The sequence below is a fragment of the Sciurus carolinensis genome, chromosome 1 (assembly GCF_902686445.1).
Source record: "Sciurus carolinensis chromosome 1, mSciCar1.2, whole genome shotgun sequence".
NCBI lineage: Eukaryota > Metazoa > Chordata > Mammalia > Rodentia > Sciuridae > Sciurus > Sciurus carolinensis.
In genome coordinates, this window is record NC_062213.1 from 41,922,878 (window position 1) to 41,942,018 (window position 19,141).

At 41.5% G+C, this 19,141-nt stretch overlaps 1 protein-coding gene across 2 annotated transcripts in view; it reads right to left on the reverse strand.

Moving 5' to 3' along the window:
* The window catches only part of Ptdss1 (phosphatidylserine synthase 1), a 62,775-nt gene that overhangs the window by 35,250 nt on the left and 8,384 nt on the right, over positions 1–19,141 (reverse strand). For both annotated transcript variants that reach the window (XM_047554352.1, XM_047554348.1), the window contains exons 2-4: positions 15,847–15,938; positions 6,001–6,045; positions 2,594–2,718 (exon numbers count right to left, since the gene is read on the reverse strand). In XM_047554352.1, the coding sequence (XP_047410308.1) occupies positions 2,594–2,718; positions 6,001–6,045; positions 15,847–15,938 (262 nt within the window). The remainder of the gene's footprint in view (positions 1–2,593; positions 2,719–6,000; positions 6,046–15,846; positions 15,939–19,141) is intronic.

Genomic DNA, 19,141 nt, shown 5'->3' on the forward strand with positions numbered 1-19,141 from the left:
AGCTGTAGTCGTGACATTCAGATGTCCCTGTGAAGTCAAATTCCTAAGGAAGCTAGATGTCAAGAGCATTATTCAACTGAACCTCCTTCTACCAGCTCTGAGAGCTGGATCAGCAGAGACACCAGGTCCACAGACTGCCTGTCAATTTGCTTTTGTAATGGGACCACTTTTGGTCAAAAGCCTAAAAAAGTTGTTTGGGAAAGTACTGTACCTGATAAATCATTCTCCCAATTTCTATTTCCTAAGCCTTCTGTGAACAAAAAGGAGTAACTATAATAAACAATCCATCATCAGGAACTGTTATTATCCTTACTATTACCATCTAGAACCACCATTTTCATTAATGTTACAGTTTGGATCTGAACATCCCTCAAAGTCCTTGTGTTAAAGGCTTGGTCCCCAGCTTGGTGCTATGGAAGGTGGTTGAACCTTTATGAGACGGGGACTTGTGGGATATTTTAGGTCACTGGAGGCATGTCCTAAAAGGGGAATGTGGAATGCCAATCTCTTCTTGTTTCCCAGCTGCAAAATGGTGAGTACCTTCTTCTGCCACCTGTATGCTCCTGTCACAATGTGCTGCTGCCTTACCACAGGCCCAAGCAACAAGGCCAACAGACCACAAACTGAAGGCTCCAAAACCAGGTGGCAAAATAAACCTTTCTTCTTTTTAAATGATTATCTTAGGTAACTTATTACAGTAATGGAAGGCTGACTAACACAACCATCATCATTACAAGCTACTAAGTTTTGCCACTCTTCTCCTTAAGTAAGAAAACCCCAAATGAACTTTGCTTATAATTTCTGCAGTTATTTTTGCTTTAATTGTGTCTCTTAAGAAAGTTAAAGATAAAAATTTAGAAATGCCCTTTCAAGAAGAGTCTTACCAGTGTCAACCCTGGTAGAATGATTACTGCTTAGATCGTTTATTAAGTCCCTCATATTACTTCCTATTTCTCAAAGTCATTATGTCCATGATCCACATGCGTGATCTCTCTCCTAAGTACCACCAGGTTTTAGGCATTGGAAAGAAAAAAATAGAGAAAAAAAAAAAAACACCAAATATTAGGAATTGGAAAGAAAAAGAAAAACAACAACACCTTTTTTGAAAGGAAGCATACAGTATAAAATAATGGGATATTGATTTTCGTCTTTGTCCTTGGTTCCTAGCGTAGAGCTCTTTTTAAAAACCTTATAATTTTCTGAGCAATAGGGCTGCTAGGTGTCTCTTTTGTTTGGTCTTTGACCCTAGTTCCTGACACAGAGCTCCTAATCCCTTTGAATTTCCTGGGTAACAGGAGTATTTTTGTTCTAATTGGGCAACTCCTAATGGGCTCCAGAACGGGGACTGGGCACCTAAAAGATCAAGTCACAGCCAGAGGCTTGACGTTTGCAGCTCCACCCCTCATCTTCTGGAAGAGAGGACCTGGAGATGTTAATATCCGATTAATAATTGACTGTCTGGTGACAAAGCTTTAGTCCCTGAACTGTGGGGTCTGGAGAGCTTCCAGGTGGTGAACACACCCATGTCCTGGGAGTGGCCCACCCCATCTCCAGGTTAACAGAAGCTCCTGCATGCAGACCCTACCAGGCTTCGTCCTGTGTACCTCTTCATGTTTCTATTCCTCCACATTCTCTTACATCCTTTACAGTAAACTATGTAAATGTGTTTCCCTTAGTTCTGTGATCCGTCACAATAAATTAGTATTGGGGCAACCTCCTTCTTGTGGCTGCTGGTCAGAAGCACAGGTGACCATGGAGGTTTTCAATTTGCATCTGAAATGTAGCTAAGTACTATGGGACTGAGTCCTTAACTTGTGGGAGCTAACACTAATTCCAGGCTGTGTCAGAATAGAACTGAACTCTAAGTTCTAAGCTGGTGTCAGGAGAATTGTCTGGAGTGGGAGAAACTCGCACATCTGGTTAGAGAAGGGTTCCCTGTGAGTGTAGAGGAAAAAGCAGTTGATTTTTCCATACACATAGTCTCTTCAGTAAAAAAGTCAAAATACAGCACAGCCAAGAATAAAACATTTGTGTGTGTGGTTTAATAAAAATAACAAACGAAATGGCCTAAATCATGACAAGGGCCCCTTCGTGGCCAACAGGTGGAAGGCTCTTTGCACTGGAGCTGAGGCGGTGAAAGCAGACAGCTGAGGATGACGGGAAAAGCAGCCTGAAGGCCTGTGCACCTGAGGCCCCGTGCAGGCCTGGGTGGGCCTCAGGAATAATACAACTTGGTTTAGCTCACACCAACTCTCCAAAAGAAGTGTTACTATCCTCACCTTATAAAAAGGGGAACAGGATGACAAACGCTTTGCCCAAAGTCCCATGGTAGACAAGTGACAGACAGAATCAGGCTATCTGACGACACTCTTTATACTCTTCCTAGCATACACCTTTGCTTCATGGGAAGATTTAATTCCCCTTAACTGTGTCACTTCTGTAAAACCATGCAACTCAGTGGCCTGCCCAGTGTCCTGGTTTTGAGCTATCTACTCTGGAAAAAGGAGAAGGAACAACTTAAAATATGAAGTCTACTATCTCCCATCCCCAAGATGCTACCAACTTCTCTACTGGGTTACTGAAGAGTACATACCATGATATCTGCTTCTCTGGTGGCGTACCGAAGATTTGGATCTAGCCAATACATTAGGGATTTAACCTGCTCGAAATTCAGGAATAGGAGGAATACCAGGAACAGGAAGTAGAGTACGCTGAGTCCTGACAGAAACAAAAACAGGTTCAAGTTTAGGAGAGATAGGAATACACATCAGACTTGAATGACTATTTGCCCAAACCTGCACTAACATTGCAACACAGACGGTCGAGATTCCTATCACCGACGGTGTGCTCTTTGATGAAGGAGCCTAATAAACAGTCCTAACTCAGATTAAGAGAGGTCAATAAGACTGTCACTGAGAAAATCATGTTTAAGCCGAGCCTTGAAGGACTGGCTGCCAAAGGCTATGTAGGGAGAGCGTTGTGGAGTGAGTGTGATGTTTAGGTAGAGCAGAGGATAGGTCCCTGGAGGGAGATGTCGAGGACCAATATGTGGCTGAGGTGCTGGCAGGGAAGGAACAGGGCAAGCAGCAGTGAGGTGAAGTTAGGGCTGAGGCCACAGCAAGGATTTCTGATTCTTCTCTTCAGGAAAATAAGAAGAAATGAGATGACTTTGGTGATATTTTCTGAAGCAACTGAGTAGGCAGGAGGTGCACATCCCCAACCTGGGGACCACTTTTGTACTCCAGGTTGGAGCTCTGAGGGGGCCCAGGGCTACTTCTCTAAGATTTGTCCTCCATTTTAGTCCTTGCAGGCATGACCTTACTGTCATATCACAGCCTAACTGCCATCCCAATAACTCCACCATGTTGCTTAAAAAAGAAAGGCCAGTAATACATTTTAAGAAGGTAAAAGCCTGTGTATTATATTACATTTCAGAAAGAAGAATTCAAAACCAACCACTGGGATACTGTCTTTTTTTTCTGTTGAATGCATTAGAATTAAAATGTTGAAGTAGGGCATCTGGACACTGTGATACAAATGACCTTGGGTCACAATGCCCATCCAAACGGGGCTCAGCAATAATCTCCAATGAGCCGCTCCAGAGAACGTTTGATGCACAGAGCGCCAGGCCACCTGGCAGGGAGTGGGACTCAGTCCTCAGGGAGCTTGCAGAGGCCTGGAGGAGCAGGGTGATGCACACGCTTGAGTGCCAAGGCCCAGGGAACACGTTTTAAGGCACACTGGTTTGAGAGCTGTCTTAGGTGTGCACTTATGACCCAGACACTTTTACACATTTTCACCTTAAATGACCCCCCGCTGCACCTTTTAAAATAATCATCCTTTTGAAATAATTATTTTAAGACAGGAAGCAATCATTTGTGGTATGGGGGTTCTTAAAATGACCTTCTTGGTTGGACTTTGAGTTCTCTGAATCCCCCAATACTGATAAGCAAAATTGTGTATATGTGAATTCATGTATTGGGGAAGGGTCAATGATCTCATCAGATTTTCAAAGGGCCCCATGTTCTTGGGTAAGAAAGAAAACTGCTCATTACCTACAATGATTCATTTGAAATAGGGAAAACAAAACAAAATAAAACAAAACCCTCAGATGTGCCCGACTAGTTGAAAATAACTTAGAACTTAAAGCAGTAATATTAAGTCCATAGAATATAAGGAAGATACAGCCAGAACTGACTATCTATCTATCTATCTATCTATCTATCTATCTATTCATCCATCTATTTATTGGTACCAGGGATTGACCCCAGGGGCACTTAACCACTGAGCCACATTCCTGGCCTTTTTTACTTTGAGACAAGGTCTCCCTAAGTTGCTTAGGGCCTTGCTAAGTTGCTGAGGCTGACTTTGAACTTGTGATCTTCCTGCCTCAGCCTTCCAAATAGCTGGGATTACAGGCGTAATTACAGGCTACTGTACCTGGCTCAGGATTGGCTGTTTAAAAATGTAAATATAGCCATGTCACTCCTCTGGGAAAAGCCTCTTTACATTTCCCAGTGTCCTTTGCCCCCATACTCCGTATGCTGGTCCACAAGCCCTGGATGCATCTGTCTGTACCCTACCTTGTGATCTCTCTCTTCTCCCTGGGTCCATGGCTCTGGGACCACAGTGGCCTGGAACACACCACCTTTCTAGGTGGGGGGCTATTTTGGCAGTCTTTCTCTTCACCTGGAACACCTCCCAACCTCGTGCCTCTGCAGAGTTAGATCCCTCTTTACAGCCAAATCTTAGATTAAGTATCACTCCCTCAGGCCTCATGCTGAGGAGCCCACCCAGTAGCTGTCACCTCACCTGAGATTAACTAACTTCCTGACACTGAGTGACTGCTGATCGTGATTACTGATTTAATAGTTCATTCACTATGGCTGCTCTCCTCCCCTGACTGGATAATGGCTCCCCAAGGCAGGCTCCCAACTGACTGGTCCTCCTCAGTGGCCTCAGGGCCTGTCACAAAGCCATACTCCATGAATAATTGTTCAGTGAAGGTTCACTGTTAAATTTAGAGATGAAGAATTACCTATGATCTCTGAAGGGTGAAAGAAAAAAACAAACCAAAAAATAACCTTTAGTGAATTTTCAGTTTTCAGAGTGCTTTTGTATTTTTTACACAAGTTACATTTTCTAAAAGTGCCCCCTCAAAAAAAGTTATTTGATGTCTTATTTAGGTAACACTGAAGTCCAATGCCCTATGTTTTGAAGCTTTATTTTAAATCCACTTAGGTGATTTGACCTTTGAACCACAAAATCAAGTCAATTAAGATACTCAATATTTAAATGCTAATCAATAAGCTTTAGTTCAAATCGGGGCTCTTAGTCAGAAGACTCCTCCCTTTTTCATCTTTCCTGTAATAACATCAAAAACATTGAATTGCCAGGTGTCCTTTCTCTCCTGGATGCAGACAAGACAAACGTGCTGACAGGATGCACTTCAGCCTGCACTATACCAGGGGCAACGGGAAGATGCTCATGGAAAACACGCCACGTTTGCTTCAGTCAATTCTCGGGCACATGAAGAGACAGCAGTAGCAGGAGGGGACATGTGGAGTGGAAGCAGCTCACCTGTTCAAAACATCATTACCCTATGTACATGTAGGATTACATGAACGGTGTGAATCTGTATCATGTACAACCACAGAAACGAAAAGCTGTACCCCATTTGTGTACAATGAATCAAAATGCAGTCTGTAAAAATAAAAAAGGATCAAAAAAGGAAAAAAAATCAGACTATTGGTGCAACTGTGCACCTAAATAAATATTCAAATGGGAATGAAAAAAAAAAAAAAAGAATCTAAGCCACGTAAGTGTTTTATACTATGTCAAAGACGTTTAAGAAAAATTTATACCACGAATACCAAAAAAGCAAATATCTATCATAAAGTGTTAACTGTAGAATGGTAAGTCAAATTGCTATAATGATGCTTGAAAAAAAAAATATTTTAAAAAGTAGAATCTATTTTTACATCAATTAACAGAACTCACCAAAAACCATTCGCCATAAGGCTGGATGAGGTCGGGTAAATGGACCTGCAGAGAGAAGACATGAAGTTAGGGTGAAGTGGTTTAAAACAGAAGTGTTTTCTACATACAGTTAATAAAAAGCTCTCTACTGTTTTTTTTTTATTTCCCCTACCTACATAAACACTTTAAGGTCAAAGTCTAGGTTGAAATGTTTCACCCACATTTCACCCATTACCATGGTGGTCCCAGGCACCAATCATAACAGAGACTTTTAAGCTTTGTCCTTTAGAAGTGGGAACATAATTTTCCTGGGAAATGATGTTGTCACAGTGAAGAGGTCACCAGGCTGGCATTTGAGTGTGTGTAATACATGTTGTACCTTCACAAGGAAGATCTCACACACTGTCCCAGAGCCAGGGACAGAGGTTCAGGACAAGTCCAGCTGTGTGTGTGCACCTGTGCACATACGTGCACGCTCACACGGGGCTGTATATAAGAGAGAGTGGTAAGTGTGTGAGAGAATGAAAACGAGAGAAGAAACACTGTGCTTTGAAAACAAACCCTGAAGCACTGGCAAATGCCAGCACAGGGGCTTTTGATGATGACCTGTGGCACCAACACACCTCTAACGTGGCAATCCAGTTCAGTTACAGATTCCGCATTACTGAAACAAGATTCACAGGACACGGCGGCCTTACTCAAATGACACACCAATGCTTTCTCTTCTCCTGAAGATGGAGGAGGGGCGGGGGAGGGAGAAGGAAAGCCAGCTAGCTAGTCAGCTCAGCCCTGACCTACTAAATCAATTTATCACTGCTCCGGTGGGCACTGATTCTATTTGGGGGCCCCACACCCTTTGAACAGGCTTCTTATACTTGGAGAATTGCCAATGCTATGAATCCCATGCCCAGGGAGACACCAGAGCTTGTTTTCCAGACTTCTCCAGCTAGGGCTCGTCTTCGGTTGCACCTGGGCTGGACTTGGCCTCAGCAGTTGGTGATTGTATGGGGGTGTGTGCAGAGCTCTCCCCTCTTGTCTCCAAGTCTGATGAGCAGGGACATTAGCAGGACAGTGGAAGCTCCACGTGGGATACCCTGGAGGCCCTGGCAGTGAGAATTTCATTAGGGTCCATTGCAGAAATGACAGTGGAGCCGAGTTTAGCTAAAGCTGGCTGAGCTTTCCTCCTTAGAACATTTCTGGGTGCAGTGCCCGTTCCTAGAAGTTTGGCCTGGGGCCTGGTTTCTAAGTACTCCTAGCTTTGTGAACCAGTCCATATTCTTGAACTGGTTCTTCAATGAGCAGAGTAAGCATCTTTGCTTGCAACCATGAATCCTGTCTAAGGCAAACATTACATTGTTATTTTTATTCTGGAATTTCTTCTAAAATCACCTATGAAGATGGAAGGGAAGGAGGGAGAAGTAAGTTCAATTATGTTTCAATACAATCCAATGAAATCTTAAAAAGATTACACTGAAACATAATTGATCTTCTTCCCTTTGAGGAATCAAGTTCATATTATGAAAATCAGTTACAAGAATTCCCCACCACCCTTATCTGTTCAGTTCCTGAGTTTAAATAGGGACAATTCAGGGTGAGTGGGTTCGTGACAGACCCTACTTTATCCAGATGTGCTCGGTTCTTGGGTTTTGGAGGACAGTAAGTGAGTACTTGGAGGGTCAGGGATTCACTGAAAAAGTGTCTCCAAATCTATTCCATTTCTCAGTTCTGGGGGTGAGGGTTCAAATAAAAAAGAATACCTGCATTCCTTTTTAATCAGCTGCTCCTTTCTCAGAAAAATCACAGGAAAGCATATAAACCAGAATCCCCTTCCAGATAATATAACACGATTGCTTTTCATCAGAAGTCATTAGGAAAATGGTAGCTAAAATTGCCCTCCTCTAAGCAATTTTCTAAGTGCTCTTCCTCAGTGTTGGCTGATGGCTCTTGACTTGTCACCACAAATGGCTTTTATATTATGGTGGCTGCCTGGCTTGCAAATATTACTTCCTCAATGCCATTAAATTGACCTTCTTGATGTAATATGGGGACCACAGCTTTCTCTATGGTTTCCTTTTAATAAGATCCAACTTGAAATTTTAGGACCTGTTATTTGGCTTGCACCAGAATTCCATGACTGATCAACATTTAAAATCATAAAAATGGTGTTATTCTCAAGGACCCTCATAATGAAAATAGTCAGCAGTGTTTTTGTGACTATGCTCCAAGCACCAGGCTGTGGGAGGAGACATTCCTTCGAGTGATCTCCAAGTTGTCCTGAGGACTGGGTGATGAGGGTGCCACCATCACTCCTGCTGTGCAGATAAGGACACTGGCATGTGAAACTTGCACAGGGTCATGCAGCTCATCGGTTTTCAACCCAGCTGCCAGATTCTACCCTGTCAGCAGGCTGAGTGGTGAGGAGGACCTGTTTGCCTCCAGAAACTCCACAGAACAGGTCAGCACAGGAGGAGAGGGAGCAGGAGTCAAGGGTATGAGCCAGAAAGGTTTCAGGGACAGCAGTACAAGGGAGAGAAAGGAGAAAAGGGAAATTCGAGTTGGAGTCCCTGGAGGGAAGCGGGCAGTGGAGGGCTCATCACACCTTTGCCTTAACAGTATGAAATCCATAAATGATGTCAGGGAGAATGGGGAGAACCAGGGAAAGGGCAGGAAAGCCTCCACATATGCAAGCCAGGGGCTGCCCTGACTCGGCAGGTGGGAATTACTAGGGACTTTTGCTTCCAAAGGGTAACAAAAGCCTTTGGATATAATAGTAACAAAAACCCAGCCCAGGCTTTATTTCAGTCATGGAATCTGCCTCCCCTAAAGTTGTTAGGCTTGTCATAACTGCCTGTTTTTAAAAGTACTGAAGTTTTTAGGGTGGCAAAATTTTTTATTGCTGCTATATACCACTTTAGTAGCAATAACAGTACCATCTTTACCACCAAAGACAGTAATAGCACTTAAAAAGAGAAGTCCAGGATGAGGCTGGCTGGTCTTCTATATTATGAACCTTGACACCTGTGCTTAGTAGGTCACCCCCATTGGACACCTCAGTCAGGTCACCTCTGAAGATCCTGAGAGCAGGGGAAATGCACAGGAGCAGGCGCGCACTCCACAGCACGGCCCGCCCAGGCAGGTCAGTGCTCCTTGCACAACCCGAGAATGCTGACTTTATCTCAGCGCCTCTCCCTCAAACCTGGCTTCCCAACAGACTTTCCTCAGGGGGTTCGTAAAGGCTGAAGTTTTCTTTTCTTCCCTCTGACTGTTGTTATGGTTTTGAAATTATTAGCAGCTGTCCACCTCATGATGGTCTTTCAATGGGGAGTTTGTGCTTTCTTTCTGATTTAAACAAAGCTTTGGGCAAAAGTGAGGACCTTTGGTGAGTTTGCTCATTTTCTCAACTGTGCAGGAGAAATGAGGAAGGTTTTTAGGGCAGCGATACAGAAACAAATTCTGTTTTGTTTCTTCTAGATTATAGATTTTTACATTTAAAAACTACATGTTTTGTTTTATCAACCTCTCCATCTAGAACACATAATTATCAATCAGATATTAGAGGCAAGCTTCATATCAAAATAAACCAAAGGCAAATGTCTTTGTCATAAGAACTAGCATTTAAAACTCCAGCTCACAAACTATAAAATAGGATTATTGCTTGACTTACCAGAAACAGTTACAGCTATGAATAATTAAGTTCAAAGGACTACACCTTAGGAAAGTTTAATTCTTTTAATGAAAATCAGAAGTTGCCTGTCCAACAGTGACACATTAGTATCCTCAGGTCAGAGGCCCCCTGGCAAGTCCTCTTAGCTGCTTCTTCTCTTGATGATTATTATTTTAAAGTTTAAATTCTTTTAGGAAAACCTAGGATAAAATGATCTTTAAGCAAATTTCAAACCTAAGAATTATTTAAAAAAAAAAAAGTACTGAAGCAGGAGGCAGAATGGGTGAGAAAGGAATTTTTTAATTTTTAAATTAAAAGAGAGCAAATCTGGATCATTTTTAGACTGTCAAGATACAGTTAGCATGATCTCAGCTTAAAGAAGGCAAATGAGGCAGAGAACACATGGAATGACAAACTCAGGACAGTCAGGAAATACTAGTATTTAACTCTCCTCAAGACACCATTCAGAAGTGTTAAATGGTGTTTCTCTTGCAGATGAGAAGAAGCTACTTCTGTGACCTTCTACCCTAGAGAATTCATTTCCTAATTCAATGTATGTTTCCTGAGAAATGCCTGTGGATCAGGCACTATGGGTATAGACGAGGTTGGCTGGTTTGGGTTGACAAGGACAACTGGCCTCAGGGAGCTCTCAGAAGCTGGAAGAGAACACCAGAAGGTCAGCAGCTGAAAGAAATCTCAGGACTGACATGGACTCAAATGGGCTTCTAAGTTTGACAAGGGGGTATAGTTGAAATTACATGTGCACTTGAGGGTCATTTTCTATAATGGGACGGAGATAGCATTTAATGTTTTTAAGAGTCCAAGGGGGATAAAGGAGAATGGAAAAAAAAAAAAAAAAAAGATGGTAGGAGAGAAGCATGAAAGCATGAAGTAGGCACGTCTCCTCCCCTCTGGGCATTTCCTGCTAGTCTTCTTCCAGCAGTAGGAAGGAACCCTGAAGTCTAGTCCTGCCATACACACTGCTGATTGCCTAGTGAAATTTTAAGTGCCCACTCCCTTCTATTTAACTCGGGTGAATTCTAAGCCAATGGAGGCAATACTGGGCCTTTGCTATCTTTCAGTCAATAAGTATCTATTGAACATGTACTTTTCTGAGTTCTATAAATGCCTGTCCTCAGATCTAGCTGGAGAAGAGGCCCAATTCTAGTCCAAGAGACGTATTAACGAATGTGCTAGCAGGCTTCTAGAAAGGTGTCTTCTCTATTAAATAAGAGATACCCAAGAAGAGTTCATGTCTTCTTCTGTTGGACGCTGCCCACTGCTATATGTCCAGTTTGAGAACATTAGAGCAAAGAGGCTCCGGCTAGGACCACCATGTTGATGTCAGAAGAGAAAGAGGTGAAGACCCTGGGTCTTCTCATGCCGCTAAGCTACTCAGTTAGCCAGGCCAGGAGTCACCCTGCCTTAGAACGTTTTGTTCCATAAGAAAGTAAACATTTTCTTATTGTTTAAGGCATTGTGAAAGGGCTTTCTATTACTTGAAGCCAAAAGTATCCTGACTGCTATAAAACCCTGTGGAGAAAGTCAAGGGCCTTCTTTGCTACTTAGACTCTACAAAGAGAATCTCAGAGCTCCTTTCCTGTGGAAGTTGACCAGTTCTACACAGATAGCACACATGAACTCCCACACGTGACGTGAGACACATGGTCGTAATCAAATTTAGGCCTAGACACAAACATGCAGGGCAGCCTTTACTAGGTCAAGGATAAATGCCTCAGAAGTTGCCAAAACAGATTCATTCTGGGCATGCCATCCACTGCAGACACTTCCCCAAAGCTGCCTTTGAAAGAGAAGGCAAGTTTTGGGCTCCATTTCTCCTACCGGTTTTCATTACTTAATTTGAAAACATTTGCCAACTGTGGGGAGAACAGATGATAAGGTAGCAAGCCTGAAGCAAGAAGAGGAAGGTATATTCTAATCAGAGAAGCGGTTATTCCGCACATTGGCTTTTGGAAAGGCCACAAGTGTAAAAGCTGGCATTTGGGGAGAGCGCAGCAGCTGAGGAAGACCTCTTCCCCGTGGCCCTGCCAGCTCCGCTTCTCCTCCACTGGCACCTCCCAAAGCTATGCCTGATTTTAGAACATTCAATAACATTCTTTCATGCAGAAAATGTCTATTCCTACTAATCTAATATAAAGTGTGAATAACTAGATCTTTAGAAAACAAACTAAACACAATGTGTGCCTCGATATCCTCCCTTCCCTAATGCTGTAGTTTGAATGCCATTTGTCCCCTTGAGACTCATGTTGAAATTTGACTACTACCGTGACAGTGTTGGGAGGAGGGGTCCTTAGGAGCAGGTGGGGTCATTCATGCCACTCAAGGCCTGGGAATGGGTGAGTTCTTGCTCTCACTGGTCTGGATTCGTTTCCATGAGAGCTGGTTGTTAGAAAGCTAGGCTGCCCTTCCCATTCTCTCTTCCACTTATCCCTTCAGGCCCTTCTAACTTCCACCAAGTTCTGATGAAGCATAAGGCCCTCGCCAGATGTAGCCACCCCATCTTGGACTTTAGCCTCCAGCACCGAGGGGCAAAATAAATTTCTTTTCTTTATAAATTACTCAGTCTCAGGTATTTCAACATAGCAACATTTCAGAACTAAGACGCCTAACTAATGTTCCAATTTCTACCACACAGAATAATGAACTGCCATAGTTCTTTTCTCTACCTATCTGAAAGCTTAGTTTTGGCATGTTCTGCCTACAGAGTGGCTGAGGGGAAAGGACGAGAAGGCAGGAACAGAGTAGAAGAGGAGAAGTGGGAAGGCGCAGATCTATATGCTAGCTTCTGCCAGTCATGGACCACACCGGGGCAACACAGAAGCATGGACCTCACTGTACCCAATCTGCAGGATCCAAAACACACTGGGTACAGACCACAATCTGAGGTAAAGGAAAAGCCAGAGACTGACAGAAGGAGACAGAAACATTACATAGGAAGACGGAGGTAAAATACTTCACAATGGATGTAATATGAGCAAAGACTAGAGCAACCCTGAAGAAGAAAAATGCAGAGCCAGGGCCCTAATACCAGGCTGACAGAGTGGCCAGGTGGCCTCTGTGGATGACTGAAGGCTCTGGGTTTCAACTTTCTCATCTGTAATCTGAGCAGCCTGAACTAGAAGAGCTCTGCAGGTCCTCCTCCCTTTGTATGTATCACAAAGTCACACAGCTGGGATAAGCACATGACAAACAGCATCAGGCAAGCTGACAGTTTTGTCTTTCCACAATCAACACTAAAGCACACCCCACAGTGACAGACTGAACAGGCTTGGTAAACTTTGAAGATGAGAGCGTTTCATCAGGAAATGGAGGACTGAACCGCAAAAATCACACAAAACATTACTTCGAATAGATTTAAGGCCCTAAACTTCAGTGCTGTTGGTGCCTTGGGAAAAACCTCTGTGAACGAAGCCCCAGTACTCAGCTCCTGCTGCAGCTTCATCAAAGGGATGGCTATAAAATTGGGGCAATTGAGAGACTATCTTTTATAGTCCTCAAACTTCAAAAATGGTTCTGAATTTAGAAATAGAAAAAAAAAAAAAAAAAAGGAAAAAAAGTAATCTTTAAGCCATAAAGAAATAACCATTGAGAACTAAGCAACAGATAAACTGGGTGAGAAAAGCAAAGACTGGAGAATGAACCTGATATCTCTGGACTCATGAGTTTCCTGAGCATATACGCATGTACTGTGCTCTGCTGAACTCACATGGAAAAAGAGACAGATGGAACAAGGGGACAGAAGAAATAAGAAAAATACAGGAATAAGGGCACAGACCAATAACAAAATGCCACAGACTAGCAACAGAGAATAAGCAGTAGGCCTTTATGGGACACAGAGGATGGAAAAGCCAAGGAGTCATCGCTACCTTAAGTCAACTGTTCATGCTTCTGAGGCTCCAAAACTTCCCTGGAGGCTCTGGTCCTTAGCTTTGTGTCAGTATCTAACCTGAGAGGAGGTCACCATCACCCTGCATCGAGTTGTTTCTTACGCCACCCTTTGTAGGAAAAGGCTGGTTCCAGAGCTCAGAGTTGCAGCTGGCCACATCTGCCACTCTACAACATGGTACCCTTGAGGGAGAGGATGTGCTGTGTAATGTCCAAGTTCTCCTTCCAAACCTAAAATTCTTGTATGTTAGAGACCGGAGGGAAAAGAAAGTTGGTAAATCACCAAAAAGCTGTTTGACAGTAGGGAATTTTCTTAGCAAATTCTACAGCAAGGTGGATAAGGTTCACCTTGTCTTCATGTCCCAATAATTGTGCATTTTCAGAAACATCAATCATCATGGAAAAGTCAAACTATATTTGTCATATTTGAATAAGATATGTAGGTTTCTATGTAGTGAAAGGTTTTCATCAAAAGAAATTTAATTTAAACGCTTGAGTGGTTGGAAAGTTAAATTCAGCTTCCAAATACCTTGGTCATCTAGAACAAATCATTCTTTAAGAAATTCAGAGTCATGAATTACTGGCTCAATTGCTATTTTACCGGCAAAAAGTCTATGTTCTTATAAACACAGTACTTCAAAAGAGAAACAAAACTATAAAACAAAATTCCACAGCTACCATCATGGGAAGCCTAAAGGACTTGCCATGAAACATTTCTAGACAGCATATAGTAACATTCATGATGAGCTTCCTATATTACACGTTACAGTCTACTGAACAGCATAGAAGGACAGAGACAAAATGTATCTTGAAGCATGACATTTAAAACCCACACTGGACCCTGGAACATAACCCAGGAGAGAAAGAATGAAGTACTTTTAAAATATCAAATACAGGAGTGACCATTTATAAATAGTTATAGGGAACATGGACAAAATATTCTACGGAGGTCTTTCAGGAATAAGAAAAAAATTGAAGCAACTGTAAGAGGCGATTTAGAAGAAAGGTATGAATCAATTGGAAGCGTGGCTAAAGAACAAATTATTATTATTATTATTATTTTTTTGGTACTGGGGATTGAACCCTGGGTACTCTACCCTGAGCCACATAACCAGTCCTGTTTTTTATTTTGAGACAGGGTCTCACTAAGTTGCTCAGGGTCCTTCTAAGTTGCTGAGGCTGACCTTGAACTTGTGATCCTTCTGCTTCAGCCTCCTGAGTCACTGGGATTACAGGCAACCAACAACAAACTTATTTTTATAAAAATAACAAAGGCTTTCCCTCATTCTCTCTATACTCATTATGAAGGGGAGATAAAATTCACCAGTAATAATTATCTTTTTTTCCTAAAGATAAAAATCATACTTCAAATGTATAATCAACAGAGTTGTGAGGAAAGGTCATTTGGGATGACAAATTGCTTGAGTAATTCTCATTACAGCATTGACCCTGTCCTTAGCAAAAAAGAGTAACTCAATAGGAATTGAGTATTGTATGACTCAGCTGATAATAATAAAAAACAGTAACAGAAAGAACAGCTGACATTTATCAAGGGCTTATAATTTGTCAGTCACTGTTGAGTCTGCTATGGGTTGAATGTGGTGTGTTCCCCAAGGGGTTCATGTGTTGGAAGCCTGGTCCCAGCGTTACCACACTGGGTGGTTAAGGGGTGGTAGAACCTTTAAGAGGTGGGGCATAGTGGGAGGTCACTGGGTGCTGCACTCAAAAAGAATTAATGCAGTTCTCAGGAGCCCTGGTTAGTTCTCTTCCAAGGGTTATTATAAAAGACAAATCAGGCCCCTCCCCAGTCTCTTGAGCTTCCAGTCTCACCATGTGATCTCTTCATCTCGTAAGTACTACTATGATGCCATCTGCCATGATGTGAAGTCAAGGGCGCCTTGATCACAGACAGCACTGCGCTGTGTGGACCTTCAACTCCCAAAACCGTACTACATCAAGTCTATAGCCTCAGACGTTTTGTGATAGCAATGGAAAACAAACAAATACCACAGTGTTTAACATATATTCATTTAGCTAGCCCTCGCAACAGTCTCTCCCTATTATCCTCTTTTTATAGAAGAGAAACTGAAGCACTCTTAGAGATTAGGGGGCTCTTCTAGGGCCACAGAGCTAGACAATAGCAAAATGGGCCTCCGAACCTGTGCTCCTAACCACTACACAAAAACCGGATTATTCTTTACTCCATCTTCTAGTTTCATCTTCTAGATGATTCACATCTCAAACGAGTCAGAAGGACACAATGCACAGGCGAAATGCGATAACATTACATCACTTACCATTGGGGAAAGCCAATACGCTGATGATAAGGAAGAAGAAAATGACAGAGAGGATGCCTCTCCAGATGTTGTCTTCTGGAACAGAGTCATCCCTGAAAACAGAAAAACAACGTTTTCAGATTCGCACAGTAAACCGAAAGGAGTCTGATCTCTGCACTCTTTAACACTAGGAGGGAGACTACTAACTTTGCTTTACTCAGTAGAGTTATTGCACACATAAATTACTATTCACTAGTATTTCCTAAATCATAACTCTCATAATAAAGTCCAGATTTTAAAGAGAAATAGCTTGGGTCTGGAGTGTAGCTCAGTGATAGAGTGCATGTATGCACAAAGCCCTAGGTTCAATTCCCAGTTCAAAAAAAAACAAAAAAAACAAGGCAATTGGCAACCTTATACACCAACACACATTCTACTCAGACATGCATTTAAAAGTCACTGCTCTTGAAAAAAGAAATATGCGAAAACCTAAAGTTTATTTTGGCTTTTGGTTTGAAGAAGAGCTAAAGATGACCCTCATGGTATAGAATGTGGCAAACAAATTTTTCAGGAATCAGAAAGGAAGCAAAAGATCATAAGGAAGAAAGCAATGCAATAAAATGATATATCTATTCTTAAAAATGAATATCCAAGACATGCATGAAGAAGGGGAGAAATGCTGGATCATAAGAGAACTCCAGGGAAAAAAATTTGCTAAAAGAAAATCAAGAGAAAACAAAATACAAGATTTAAAACCAGATCAGAAGCAGAATTATAAAGAAAGGAGATAAGCATCAGTTTAAAACAGAAGTGAAATCAGGTATCAGCTTCTGTTTAGCCAAGCTAAGTTTCTGCACCCAATTAATTAACTTCCAGAGTTATGACAGGTTTGAACACAGATTCTGAAATAAGAGATAATACAAAAAAAAAAAAAAGAGATCATACAATGTTTCTTAGATCATCATATGCCCCAATAGCACTAAGGAACTAACATTGTTAACCTCATAACAAAACCAAACTACAGAATCAGACTTCATCTTATAGAAAAGTGCAATTTTACTTTAATGGACACCATAACAATTATTTGCCCAGAGGTTGTGAACATGGCCATAAAAATGCCAGCCTAATCATTCACAGGGTCCTTGTGATACCCCTTTGGCTTCAGCAGGGAAACTCCATATTCACAGGTGGGAACACCAGCTTTGACTAAAGAATGGCTATACAGAAAGGACCACAGTGTTCTCATACAAACCAACATCACATCACTGATATCAGTAATGCTGGTGACAATAATAACAGCTCCTGTTTATCAAATATTTGCTGTGCACCAAACATCCAACAGGCAGTTAATCAACATGATCTCTGTCACAACCAGTTGCAAAATATCAAAACGAAGTGACAACAGCCCAGAAAGGTTAAGTTACTTGCCTAAGGCTACATAGGTTAAGAAGCTGCCAAGTTAGCATTCAAACCCGGTCTGCTAGCCCCCGAAAATGATGTTTCTCCTATGCCAAACTGCCTTATGAAAAGACTGTCACCCAAAATCAGTCTGTGTCATATTAGAGGCAAAGAAAGGGTTGGTAGGAAAGACTTTGATAAGATACACAATATGTAAGTTACAAATAAAAAGAAGTCTAAAATTAATAACTGCTGTGTGGGAAAAGAAAGAAGAGTCCAAGATTCACACTTCTTAACAAAATATATTCTGGATGATTGGAAGGATTAAAGATTAAAAAACAAACAAACAAACAAACAAAAAACACTAGAAGAACTAATGAGAGACTTGACTAACAAATAAAAGCCAACAATCTCAGAGTGGGAAAAACTTTCTGAAGTATGGTATGAAATCCAGAAAGAACCCACACGGCAAAAGAATCAATAACAAATACAAGGAAAAGTGACAAATGTGAAAAAAAATATTTGCAACTCATAAAGACAAAGGACTAATTCTTCTAATACACAAAGCACTCCCTCCAAAATGGGTTCATAGAAAGAACAATGGACATATAAAAACAAAAATCTGAGCAAAGCATAAAGTGATTACTGACAAGTTGGGATATCCAATGGCTCTCAGACAAGGGAAAAGTTGTTCAACTTTACTCATGGGAAGAGATGGACAAATTAAAATAACACTAAGAGGCCATTTCTTTTTATCTACCTCATTGATAAAGAAAACAATGACTGAGCTGGTGAGGATATGAAGAAATAGGTAAATATGCACTCTTATATGCTGAGGGCAGTAGTATAAATTTGAACCTCTTTTATGGAGAGCAATTTGGCAATATATTACATTTACAAATGCATACACCCGGTGACTAAGCTATTTCACTTCTGGGAATTTATCCTTCAGATATATGTACAAATAATATACGTACCTGTTTGTTCCCTGTGAAATTGTACATATTCACAAAAGACTGGAAACAAGCTAAACACTCGCCAAAAGAACACCCCAGTCTCATGGTGGAAAACTTGGCAGAGTGAAGACCATTTTTTAAGAATTGACCATTATGAATAATTTCAAAGATATCATGAAATAAAGAAAACTGCAGAACAGTGGGTATAACAAGCAACTATTTCTGCATGTGAGGGGACATGTATAAGTTATGACTTGTGCTTACAGCTGCAACGACTATCTGGAAATCTACCCAAGAAATGGTGACACTGATTTTTCTACAGAGAGAAGAAATGAGGGACTGTATAGGAGATATGGAGGGAAGACTGTCACACACCCTTTGGAACAACTTGGATTTCAGTGAGCCCATTTTAAAACAAAATAATTAAAATTTGCAATTAAATAAATGGTTACAAGAAATCAGCAAACCAGTCTCTTAAAAATTATCTACTAGTCAAAATGCTTAAAAACATACAGCAGCACTAAATTTCAAAGAACTGGAGGTCAGTAATAAATAGGACATAAAACCAACAAAACTGCAACTTTGTAAATCTTGAGCAATTTTATTAGAGAGAATCAGATGGGTGGTCTAGTTTCAGATAGGAAAAAAGGTGATGAAACAACTAATAAGTCTGAAAAGTTGGCAGTTTCATATTTGTCCAGTTAGAAAAAAAAAGCATCAAAAATGGACTAAACACACAGTACAGGAATATCAAACTTCTGTGAAGATCAGGGTGTGGGTAGGTGATCTTGGGAGGAAACCTGAGATCTACCTGATTGGGTGCCCCACCTTCACAGCCTTGTAAGTTTCCTGAGTGCAGAAAGGGTGCTTCTGTGGCACCTAGCACAGCCCTAGCTGACGGGTGCACCCTAAGTGATGGGTGCACCAAAGAAGCCAAATGCACGGGGATGAGGCTGCCCAAC